This window comes from Anabrus simplex, chromosome 13 (assembly GCF_040414725.1).
Source record: "Anabrus simplex isolate iqAnaSimp1 chromosome 13, ASM4041472v1, whole genome shotgun sequence".
In the NCBI taxonomy this organism is placed as follows: Eukaryota; Metazoa; Arthropoda; class Insecta; order Orthoptera; family Tettigoniidae; genus Anabrus; species Anabrus simplex.
Window position 1 is genome coordinate 39,118,603 of NC_090277.1, and position 12,763 is coordinate 39,131,365.

Sequence of the window (12,763 nt, forward strand, 5' to 3'; positions counted from 1 at the left end):
AATGAAACTTGCATCATTTCAAAGGTCTATTCCTCCGCAATAGAACATAAATAAAAAGCACAATTATTTCAAATAAATCTCAAATTTTATGTGGGATTTTTCAACCACATAAATGTCACCAGAAAACTCCAACAAAGGATCACTGTTCATAAACTTTTATTATTTCACTTATTATCACTAAACCCATGGTGCAACAGCCCTTAAGGGTCATGGTCTACTAAGCAGCCACTGCTCAGCCCAAAGGCCTGCATATTACGAGGTTTCATGTGGTCAGCAAGAAGAATTCTCTTGGCTGTTATTCTTGGCTTTCTGGACCGGGGCAGCCATCTCACTGTCGGACAGCTCCTCTATTGTAATCACATAGGCTGAGTGGACCTCGAACCCGCCCTCAGATCCAGGTAAAAATCCATGCCCTAGCCGGGAATCGAACCCGGGGCCTCCCGGTAGGAGGCAGGCAAGCTACCGCTACACCGCGGGGCTGGCACTCTTATTATCACTATGGATAGAATTTGTAGCATTTTTTACACCATTATTATTATTAGTTTTATATACTCGGGATCATATTTTTCTTCATGTGATATATTCTGTGCACGGCTCCATGCACATCGGAACACCGCACTGCTAACACTCATGGTGTGGCTCCTTTATGAAAAGCTTTCCCACTTGATTTCTTACTTCTCGCACTGTAAACATGGCATATCCTAATAGCTTACTTCTTGGTTGTAGAAGAATGTACTCAAACCATTAACTATGCATAAACTTGGAGTTGATTTGCATGAATAGCACATTCAGTATAACCTGCTTGGAGACACAACTGTGGAATGGTGAAGGAAATTGTACTGTTTTGTAAACACTCATAATTTTGTTTTACCGTGCTTATTGTATAGTTTTTTCATGTACATACCTTCAAATATACCAGCATCTAATTCCTCATATTCGAAATCATCTACATCATCGTCTGTATTAGCATATCAATCCCGAATATCATGACGCGATAATCTTTGGGGAGCTTCTATTTCCACTTGTACCCATACTGTGAAGTGACGCAATAACACTCTCATGAGAAAGGCATAACCTTGAAAATATGTCAACTAGAGTGTTATCTCTTGCTGAGTATCATTTCTGACAGTACAAGGCATAATTCCCCAGTGTCCAGGCCCGTAGAAACACTGCTTAGCAAAATAACCTTAGTTTAAATTAGTGACTCTGTAGAAACTAAGGGCTTGGCAATTTTTGGAAGGAAGGTAGCCCAATCTACGGGCTTCATAGTAAGTGTGTTAAAGGCATGTTTCTGCTTAATAGATAGGGTGTCCTTCAAAGACAGGTTGTACTTTATTATTGTTTACAGTGTATACATTTGTGATTTGTGTGCATTTGTCTCATTACAGAATGTGGAAAGTGGAGAGAAAAGGAACCATGAATATAAGACCAAATTACATGTTGTAAAGCCTGTGTGTAATGCCGAGACTGTTCTGTGAGTAGAATATTTTTAAAATTTTGTGAATGAAAAATTAACATGGAGCACTAATCATTTTGAAAACACATTTAATAAATATTGGGAGCTGTACAGGTCAATAGAAACCCTCTTTCTCCTTTTCTATCCTGTGTAGAGGAGTGAAATCCATGAATCTGCGTACAGTACACCTTGAAATAATCATCTACATGAAGGGCAACTCTACCTTGTTGACATTCAAAAGATGATTCTTTGTTGGTCGCTTGCAGTAACTCTTCATTGCCTTGTTGTGTCAGATTTCTTTTGAGTAGATGAAAATTGAGATCTAACAAAGCCACTTCAAAGTATATATACGTCTACCCTTAGTCATGTTTCCTGATTTGGGTTTGGGGATAAGGTAGGATGAAAGAAATTATGTCGCTTGTTTTTATTGCCGGATGCCCTTCAAGATGCCATACTCAATTGAGAAGCTAATGAAGATGAAATTGGATAAGGAGGTGTAAGGCATCAGCTGTGGCCTATGAATAGGAACTGTCCCGGCACTTACTGGAAGTGAAAGTGCAGAACCACAGAAAACTATTCTCAGGACAACCAAATGACTCATCATCAAAATACAGAGCTTGGATCCATAGTCATTAGCATTTTAACACCTGCAGCAACTGCACTTGGTAATGCAATTTCAAATTATTTCATAGTCGTGTGTGGACCCTTTGAAGTTTCATCAATTTAATCTTCTGTTTCAACGTAGTCACTGTATGGTCACTATATCATCTCCAATTTAGAGATCAGTGTATTCCTTTCAGCTGTTGACAGATCTTTTACCTGTTAGGTTGTTACTTTCCTTATTCTTCACCACAGAGCTTTTTGTTCTTGATGCATACTGTATGTTCTAGCCATGGCATATGTCTTGTCTGCTATTCCACTTCTTATATCATGTTCAATTTCTAAATTTTCTTCATCCATTTTACTTCTTCTACCTAGCAGTCTGCTGAGATCTGATTTTGGCTCACTAGTAGTCTTCAGTGTTTTCTTTTTTCTTTTCCTTTCTTTCCTTTTCTTTCTCCTTCCTTGGCTGCAGACTCCTCTCGCCAAATAAAATTTGCCTTACGTTGCACTGACACAGGCAGGTCTTATGGGGATAATGGGATAGGAAATGGCTAGGAATGAGAAGGAAGCAGCCTTGGCCTTAATTAAGCAAAAGCCCCAGCATTTGCCTGGTGTGGAAATGGACATACCACAGGGGGGGATTGAGCCCACTATCTCTTGAATGCAAGTTCACAACTGCGTGACAGTAACCGCATGGCCAACTCACTTGGTTTTCTCCTGATATATTGTCTGCAATTCTTTTAATTCCATTCTGAGTCTACCTTTGAAATGTTCTCTTGTCTCTGCCTTTTTCAAAATGTTATAAACGCCATTTCATTTTAGTGGAACGTTTCACCTTTTTTAAAGTGACATTACATGTAGCTATCACTAGGTTATTTTCACCATCGGTGTCTTGCCCTGGGTAGCTGTGGCTGCATTTTATTTAGTTGTGATACTCTTGTTGGACTATGTAATCACTTTAAGAATGTCAGATATTTTCACGCACTTCTTATTTTGGGTACTTCAAACAACACCAACCTGGTGCTGTTCACAGAGTTCTACCCATGGGATTTATCTCCCACTGACCAAATTTCCAAGTATATTTTGAGCTACTGTGTAAACCTACGTCTGCCTCAGAGTTTCCCATTACAATTACATTTTCTTTGTTAGGTAATAATTAATTGTTTTTCTGATCAATTAACCATACCTGCCGACTTTCTCCCGATTATTCTATTATTTCTCCTGATTTTAGCTTATTGTTTGGTGAACTTCAAACATTTGTTTTCATATTCCGCCATTTCAGCTTTGTATGCTAGTGGCTGGAAGTCCTTTGCTCATTGGCTGCTTTCAAATGAAATATCGATGTTTATTAATACGAGAAATGCACCCGAATGTGCGATGTTTATTGAAGCCTGTATATTGCGATGCATATATTGATTATCAATCTCTCGTTCTTGTGTGCTACATTCATGCTCATCTAGTTGATTCTTGAGACTAGCCCTAGATTTGGAGGAACAAGGCCAGAATTCGCCGGCACAGCTATGACGACATACTTACGGGACCTCCTGGGTAGGAGGGGTTTCGGGTGGGGAGAACTTAAAAGATACTGAAGAACTTTCACCTTGTATTTCCTCTCCCTTCACTTTCTTTCACCCCCCGCCTGTATTTCACCGGCATCCATTTAACCTATTTTATACGTAGTTATTTCACTTATATATTCGCATACTAATCTAATTTTACTTACCTGTTATCAATTCCTGGCGACAGGCCGTCTTGAACCAGCGATCTTCAACTCCGTAGTCCATCAGCTTATCCACTCAGCTAACATGTTACTTGATAATTTGAAGCGTAAACGATGCATATTTAGATACATATAGTACATTACCAGTAATAGAGATGGCATTGCAATGTAATTAATATTTACCCCAAAAGATGACTCTGTCGTCTCTCTCTGAATTGTCGCCAACTTAACTTTTACGAGGAACAAAAATACATCAAACTCAAATCACGAGTTTCATTACCAGCAGTGTGATTATTGTTTGAAGAGGGAGTACAAGTAGACGAAAACTATCTTTGAAAGCTATGTTTTGGTTATAGTCTTGATTGCTATCTTAAAAGGAAGTAGGCCTACAACTAGACGAAAACAATCGAGTTGTGTGACCAGCTCTGTCATAGTCGTGATTATAGTTTTAAGGGGAAGTATAACTAGAGATAAACAGTCGAGTCGTGTGTTCAGTTCTGTGATAGTCGTGATTATTGTTTTAAGACGAAGTACAACTAGCCAAAACAATTAAAACTCCCATTCAGTGCTGCATCCATACTAGTAATTATTATTTTAAGAGGGAGTACATCTACGTAAACACAAGAAGTCCATCTTCTGTCTACTCCTGTGCCAACTTTTGGTGAGTACCCATAAATTCATATCCTGTCTCAGTGGTTGCAATATACTCGTGTGTATAGTGTTGCTTTCCTATTCGTGATGTCATCACCAAAAGTGTACTTCCAACAACAGTCGCTCAATTAGCAATGCTGTCGCACCTAACCTAACGTGTCCCTACCAGTGGTTTTCGGTGGATCACAACCTAACATGTCACTATCAGTGGTTTTCGGTGGATCACAACCTAGCCTGACACTACCAGTGGTTTTCGGTGGATCACCCCGCTAAATTAGTAATGCTGTCGCACCTAACCAAACCTAACCTAACGTGTCACTATCAGTGGTTTTCGGTGGATCACAACCTAACCTGACACTACCAGTGGTTTTCGGTGGATCACCCCGCTAAATTAGTAATGCTGTCGCACCTAACCAAACCTAACCTAACGTGTCACTATCAGTGGTTTTCGGTGGATCACCCCGCTAAATTAGTAATGCTGTCGCACCTAACCAAACCTAACCTAACGTGTCACTACCAGTGGTTTTCGGTTGATCACAACCTAACCTGTCACTATCAGTGGTTTTCGGTGGATCACAACCTAATCTGTCACAATCAGTGGATTTCGGTGGATCAACCCGCTAAATTAGTAATGCTGTCGTACCTAACCAAACCTAACCTAACGTGTCACTACCAGTGGTTTTTGGTGGATCACAACCTAACCTGTCACTATCAGTGGTTTTCGGTGGATCACAACCTAACCTGTCACTATCAGTGGATTTCGGTGGATCACCGCGCTAAATTAGTAATGCTGTCGCACCTAACCAAACCTAACCTAACGTGTCACTACCAGTGGTTTTCGGTGGATCACAACCTAACCTGTCACTGTCAGTGGTTTTCGGTGGATCACCGCGCTAAATTAGTAATGCTGTCGGCAGCCCTGAAGATGGTTTTCCGTGGTTCCCCATTTTCACACCAGGCAAATGCTGGGGCTGTACCTTAATTAAGGCCACGGCCACTTCCTTCCCCTTCCCTCCTATCTGTGTCAGTGCGACGTAAAGCAACTAGCAAATAAAAGTGGTTTTCGGTGAATCACAATTGCTTTCGTAAAGGATGCTAGAGGCTGTTGGCCACTTCGCGGCCCTAACATGGGGGCTTATGCCCACCGACCCCCTTTTGCTTGTCTCTAGACCAATGGTTTTGCCACTAGCCGGACTTAACCAAACCAGATCAGTGCTTTTCCTACTTGCCGGACGTACTTAATATTCGTAAAGTTTTCGCGAAATGAAGTCAGCCCCATCATATCGCGCCGTTAATATCTATTTCACTATCCAGCTAGTCAATTTTTAACCCAATCTAGTGGCTGTGAATTGTGTTACGCAGTCTCAAACAGCCAAATATACCAGACCATTAATTCATACATTTAGCGCCTGCTACACGTTCCTTCGAATTATCCGCCATGTTTGCAAACATCAACTCGCTAAACACGTCATACATGACGTCATATAGACGCACGAGCAGCAGCCGCGGAGCCCGTGCTCGCCCGTGCCGGCGGATCCTGGACTTATACCGATTTGGATTCTTTTTTAAGTACTTAGTGACAGAATTTCAAAGATAGTGACTAGTGACTTTTCTAGAAATTTTTTGAGCTATTTGGAGACAATTCTGGTGAATTTGAATTTTTTACTTGATAAAAATTGACAGAGGCACAGATTGGGAATGAAACAATGCAGATGGTGACAGCATTGTATCAAAATTGTGAAAGCTGTGCTAGAACCAAAATGGGTCAAACTGAATGGTTCAGAGTTGAGACAGGCTTAAGACAGGGAAGAGTATTGTCTGCCATACTCTTCATTATCATCATGGATAGAATTCTACATAATGTCAAGGAGAAGATGATAGGTGAGCTAATAAAGTCTATGCTCTTTTGCTGATGACATTGTAGTTTAGGGAGATAATGAAGTACAGACAGAAGTTGATTTTTGGAATGAGGTGATAAGAAATTTTGGAATGAAAATTAGTCCTGCAAAAACCAAGACTTTGATCACTACGAGAGGTAACAAAAAATCCAGGAGGGTGATAAAAATAGGAAAAGAATCTCTTGAAATAATGAAAATTTTCAAATATTTGGACAGCATGATGTCACAAGATGGAAATTTTGTTGGAGAAATTGATTTAAGAATACAGCAGTCTGCAAGTTTTTACCAGTGTGTGAGAGACATTGTATGGAACAAAGATGAGCCAATGAAGTGCAAGAAGCCTGGAGTTGACTAAGCAGAACCAAAGTATGATACAAGCAGCTGAAATTAGGTTCTTGACATGCATGCAGTGAAAGATGAAGATGAGATAGAATACGAAATGAGGAAATAAGGAGAAGCATGGGAGTGTGTAAACTTCAAAAAGAGATTGATATAGCAAAGCTAAAATGGCCTGGGCACATGATGAGAATGCCAGGAAAGAGAATACAATTCATGGATACAGAGACTGCATAGTGGCCTAATGGATGGCCCAGAATAAGATGGAGAGCTCTGTTGTGGACTGTACTGCAAATACTGTAGAGGAGTCAATAGCAATCGAGTACTCAAAGAGGAGTGGTGGAAAGATCGAGTAAGGTGGAAGGCTTTGGTACACTACCCTACCCGGGGAGAATCTGGAAAAGGGAATGGATGAAGAAGAAAAGTTAAAAATTGTATTGTGCTTCACATAATCATGCGGGCACATGATGCAATGTATTAATCTATGCATTTGTTAAGTAATGGCATCTAAGTGCATGACTGATTCACACGTGTGGAGCATGTGTTCATACTACTTTCTGAAGGCTGATCAGAGACCGATCATCTCAGTTGCATACTTCCTGTGAGGGAATAGAGATGTGTAATTTTTGCCTTGTAGCCTCATATAGCAACTGTCAGGTTTTGAGTCAATAAAAGTTATAATATATACCATAGCCCCCCTGTATTGAGCAAGAAAGTAGAATAAGCAGGTTTGACCAATTGTATCTCCTGCTTTTTTCTGATTTTCATATCAAAATCTCCTGATTTTTGGTTTTGTAAAGTTGGCAGATATGAATTAACTCTGCATCATCATTAGCACTTGCTGTTGTTGGGCAGTAAACCTGTATGAACATTGGGTTTACCTTCACCATCCTCAATCAATCATTTTACATGTTAGGTGTTGATTGCATTATTTTTTCCATTTCCTGTATGGTATGACAGCAACTCCATTACTACTCGCCACCTGTACGAGTTACTCTAAAATTATCTGCGTAGAAATCACCATCTCTTAGCCACCTTGTTTTGCATACACCCAAGATATTGTCAGTAATTTCCATACAATTCTTCACTTGGACTTACTATCCATGGCATATGTCTTCTCTGCTCTTCCATTTCTTGTACGGTGTTCTATTCCTGAACTAATCTAACTTTCTTCACCAATTTTACTTTTTCAGCCAGTATTTTGCTGAGATCTGGTTTTTGTTTTACTGGTAGTGTAAGATTAAGCACTAGTTATATGGTAGTGTCGGAGGAGGGACATTGTGGATAAAATATACTTTATAAGTTATAATTTTCATTGTGGTCCATATTGAAGATAGTTACAATTCAAACTAACAAAGAGTTCTGCAGATTCAGTATACATTTATTATAGTAACTGTAGGCTTCAAAATAGGGTGTCTGCCGGGCCAAAATTTGTTCAGACAAGGAGAAGGCTTTAACAAAGCTTATAGAAGAATGTGGAATCCACAGGCCTCAGTTGTACCAAGTCAAGAAATCGTGAATCTAATATTTAGCATGCTTAGTGAAAATACAATTTGAAGTATTTCTAGGCAACACTAAAAGCCACAATCGAAAACTAAATAACGGTATACCACTGGGATCTATTTTAGCACCATTGCTATTCAATTTGTACATTCATGATTTACCAACCACAACATCAACTAAGTTCATATATGCTGATGACATCACACTGGTAGCACAGAGCAATAACTTTCAAGATGGTGAACAAATTCTTACGGAGGACCTCAAGAAGATGTCAGCTTTCTTTAAGAAGTGGAGATTGATCCCCAGCACAACAAAAACTGAAGTCTCTTGTTTCCATCTAGTGAATCATGCTGCAAACTACAAACAAAGAGTTCTGCTCAATGGACGAAAGCTGAGGTACAATCCTTTCCCAAAATATCATGGAGTCACTTCAGATAGAACCCTGAACTTTAAAGAGCACATCACTAAGATTTCTCATAAAGTCGCCAGAAGAAACAACATAATGCATAAGCTCTGTTATCTTCATTTAACAGGCATCAGCCTTTTCTACTTGGCTGCTGAGTACTGTGCTCCTGTCTGGTTGGAAAGTGTACATGTGAAGAAGGTAGACACAAAATTGAACAGTACAATGCGTTGCATTACTGGTACCATCAAATCAACTCCATGTCACTGGTTACCTGTGCTGAGTCACATCCCTCCACCTCACGTAAGGCGGAAGCACGCTCTGCTAAGATAAGCTAAGAAAATCTTTGCATCACCCTCTTTGCCACTGCACCAAGAATTCTGTCATCCGTCACTGCAGTGACTGCAATCAAGAAGACCAGCAAGTGTCACTGCAGGGCAACTTATTGCAGATGGATATGACCTAAATGAAAGGTGGAAATGGTTTTGACCTACTGAAGAACCTCTGGTGCCGTATCAACAAGTTAAGGACTGGACGTGATTGCTGCAATTATTTCAGGTACAAGTGGAGTTGGATCAGTTCACCAATATGTGATTGTAACCTGGAGGAACAGACGATTGAGCACCTGGTCCAACGTTGTCCTCTTCATTTGTACCCTGGCACTCCCGACGATTTGTTCACTCTCACACCCACTTTAACTGAATGGCTTAGAAGGATGGATTTTAAAAGTTTGATTTTGCCTTGTATATGTATATATATTGTATAAAATCACCATATCATTAAATAATGAATAAAACTGCTATCAGCCACATTATTTATGCACTTCTTGCAAAAGCATGTTCTCCCTCTCATTTTGAATTTGAATGTTTGTTTACACCAGTTGAATTGGATTTGTGAGACAAGAGTTATTACTAATCAACTTGGACAGGATTGTGCCTTCGAATGCCAGGAAGAGGCTTGCTAGTGCATGTAGCATAAAATCAATAATGAATATGATCAATTATATTGATTATAAATACTGTAGTGTATTAATATCAAATAATGGAAGGAATATGCATGCTACAAATCACTTGATATTCTGTAATCACTTGTGGTAATGGATGATTCAGTGATAGTGTTCTCATAACCAAGGGGTATTACACAGGTTAATAAAGAAATTTTTGTTGGGCAGTAATAAAGTGTCACAACTACTAAGGGTCTCTGATTACATGCCATACTTGCTATAGCGAACTTATATTATATTGCATTTCTGTTACTTGGAAGGTGATTGGAATTTACAATTTTGTGACACATTTGCAGAAATTTAATGGTTGTAAGACATGTGTTTCTTTTTTTCTGAACTTTGTGTTAGAAATTATTTGGTGGCAAGTAGTACTCAGGACTTAATTTGTATTATTTCATTATAGAGATGTATTTAATTTTGCTATTTCTGTATTGCAGTGGTGTTGTAGAAATGTAGTTTGTAGCACATGACACAAATATAAAACTTTCAGTGCCGGGCTGAGTGGCTCAGACGGTTAAGGCGCTGGCCTTCTAACCCCAGGTTCGATCCTGGCTCAGTCCGGTGGTATTTGAAGGTGCTCAGATACGACAGCCCCGTGTCGGTAGATATACTGGCACGTTAAAGAACTCCTGCGGGACTAAATTCCGGCACCTCGGTGTCTCCGAATACCTTAAAAAGTAGTTAGTGGGACGTAAAACAAATAACATTATTATTATTAAACTTTCAGTAACATTTTTTATTAATCGTACCATTCTGGAAAGCATAAATTGTATTAGACACTTGTTAGTTTTGAAAAGAGACAAAAATACAGTGAAAAGTCATCGGGAAGGTGTATCGCACAAGATATAGAATTAGTAGTGAGGATTACTGAAGGAAATATCTGGGATGTTCTTTAAGTTCAGAATGATTTATCTTCCTCTCTTTTTTTTCAGGGAGCAAGAGCCCTCTGCCTCTGATGTCCAGTTGCATAAGTGTCAAATCTGTGATACAGTATTTGCTAAAAAGGACAGGCTCCTGAGCCACATGAATGTGCATGTAGATAAGAAAGTTCAGTGTGACATTTGCTTGAAGCTTTTCGTACATCCACGTACACTCAGAAGACATAAACTTACTGTGCGTTGTGGTGAGAGAAAGTTGAATGTGCATGGAGATAAGAAAGTTCAGTGTGATATTTGCTGGAAGGTTTTTGTACATCCACATACACTCAGCACACACAAACGTCATGTGCATTACGGTGAGAGAAAGTTGAATGTGCATGTAGATAAGAAAGTTCAGTGTGACATTTGCTTGAAGCTTTTCGTACATCCACGTACACTCAGAAGACATAAACTTACTGTGCGTTGCGGTGAGAGAAAGTTGAATGTGCATGGAGATAGGAAAGTTCAGTGTGATATTTGCTGGAAGGTTCTTGCACATGTACGTACGCTCAGGATACACAAACGTCGTGTGCATTACGGTGAGAGAAAGTTCCTTTGTTCGACATGTGGTAAGCAATATCAAACGAATCATGACCTAAAGTTACACGTCTGTCACGATAGTGAGCGTAAATATTCATGTTCTCTGTGTAATAAGTCATTTACACACCAGCGCAGACTAACTTTACATCAGCAAACTCATGTTGATACTAAGAGGTATAAATGTTCAGTTTGTGCGAGAAGTTTCTCTCGACGCACTATTTTGGAGGAACATGAACGATTGCACACAGGAGAGAAGCCATTTAAATGCGCCTTATGCGAGAAAGAATTTCTTCGTCGTAGTGGCATGATCCATCATGAGCGACTGCACACAGGAATAAAGCCACATAAATGTGACGTGTGCTTGAAGCAATTCTACCGGCGCTTTCATTTGGTGCGTCATCTACGTCTCCATCAGGAATCATGTCAGGGTAAGTCGACTGTGAGTGATTGAGCCTTCTGGTTGCTGGTGGACGTGTTAATTCCTGGTCAGATAGACTGTAGCCCACTGTTGCATGTAATTGTGGTATCATCCTTCTAGCCCTTAATGAGTTACACCACAAAGTAGCAAGAGAATTGCACCTAATTGGAAATTTTAAGAACATCCCTGTCTTCTAATGGGCTATTCCCATTCTACCAGAGAAGAGGAATAAATTAATATGAAACCTTAACCTGTTGACGAATGCACCTAAGGGCAGTCAGTAGAGTGCGTACAGCATTTGTCGTTTTAGCCTAGTACCGTACTAAGAACTTAACTGCTTACTGACGTAATATGACATCTGACTGCGTTTTTAGGAACTTTTTCAGTTATTCGAATAGTGTCGCACTACAAAACCTAGTTGTGTATGGTGGTGGTCTCCAACGGAAATGCTTATACTCCCTACAGCATAAGAGTTTGGTGTACCGTAAGCCTACAGGTTACAGCAGTGTTACGATTGCCGCCGATGTTGATATGTTTGTGCTCTTTGTAGCTATATTTATTTTTGGTTTTCGTAAATATAACTGTGAATGTTTCTTCTTTTGTAAATTACAAGTGATGCTATGGAGTTTCTTCACACAGGTGATGATATTATAGAAGAACTAAATAGGCATATTTGTGAAGGTAATACATTAAAAAGTTTTTGAAATGACTGTTTTCTCGATCCAAAATGTCTTTTCATGTGTCTCAAAGTCTGACAAATTTGTAATAAATTTATTATAATTTTGTTTTTAAAAAATTTTGTACTCCCCAGAGGTTACATGTGATAAATCTCATAATTAGACCGTATTGAAGATAATGTATTAAAGTTAAAAACTTTTATTTTATAACCACCTATTCAATACAAAGATATCCCCAGAGGTTGTTTACCGGTCAGATACGTACTCTGATGAGGCCAACATTATTGCATGCCGTATGCTGTTCGCACTCGTCAAAAGGTTATAAGTATCTGATCCAACAAAATATCACAGGGCCAGAAGTGCTGCGAACGCATTTAAAAATCTCCATCAAAGGAAGATGGAAAACTGTTTGGCAGTATTGTACAAGACAAACATGTTACAACCAGTCCATATCAGAAGAGATTAACCCCAGAACTGTCAATGTGCAGTCTGCTCAAAACTTGTAATGCCTAAATTCAAAATAATAATAATAATAATAATGATAATAAAAGGTTCAGTTATGTACACAAAACTGGAACATGTTGCAAACAAACTGAGATTTACAGATTGTCAGTAATGTATCTGTAATGCACTAGCAA

At 39.3% G+C, this 12,763-nt stretch overlaps 1 protein-coding gene across 3 annotated transcripts in view; it reads left to right on the forward strand.

The window, feature by feature from the left end:
• Positions 1-12,307, forward strand: part of LOC136884700 (zinc finger protein 714) — a 242,411-nt gene extending 230,104 nt beyond the window's left edge. For all 3 annotated transcript variants that reach the window (XM_067156978.2, XM_067156980.2, XM_067156981.2), the window contains 2 exons: positions 1,389-1,474; positions 10,506-12,307. In XM_067156978.2, coding sequence (XP_067013079.2) covers positions 1,389-1,474; positions 10,506-11,481 — 1,062 coding nt within the window. In that variant the 3' untranslated portion in view covers positions 11,482-12,307. The remainder of the gene's footprint in view (positions 1-1,388; positions 1,475-10,505) is intronic.
• The last annotated feature ends 456 nt before the right edge of the window (positions 12,308-12,763 follow it).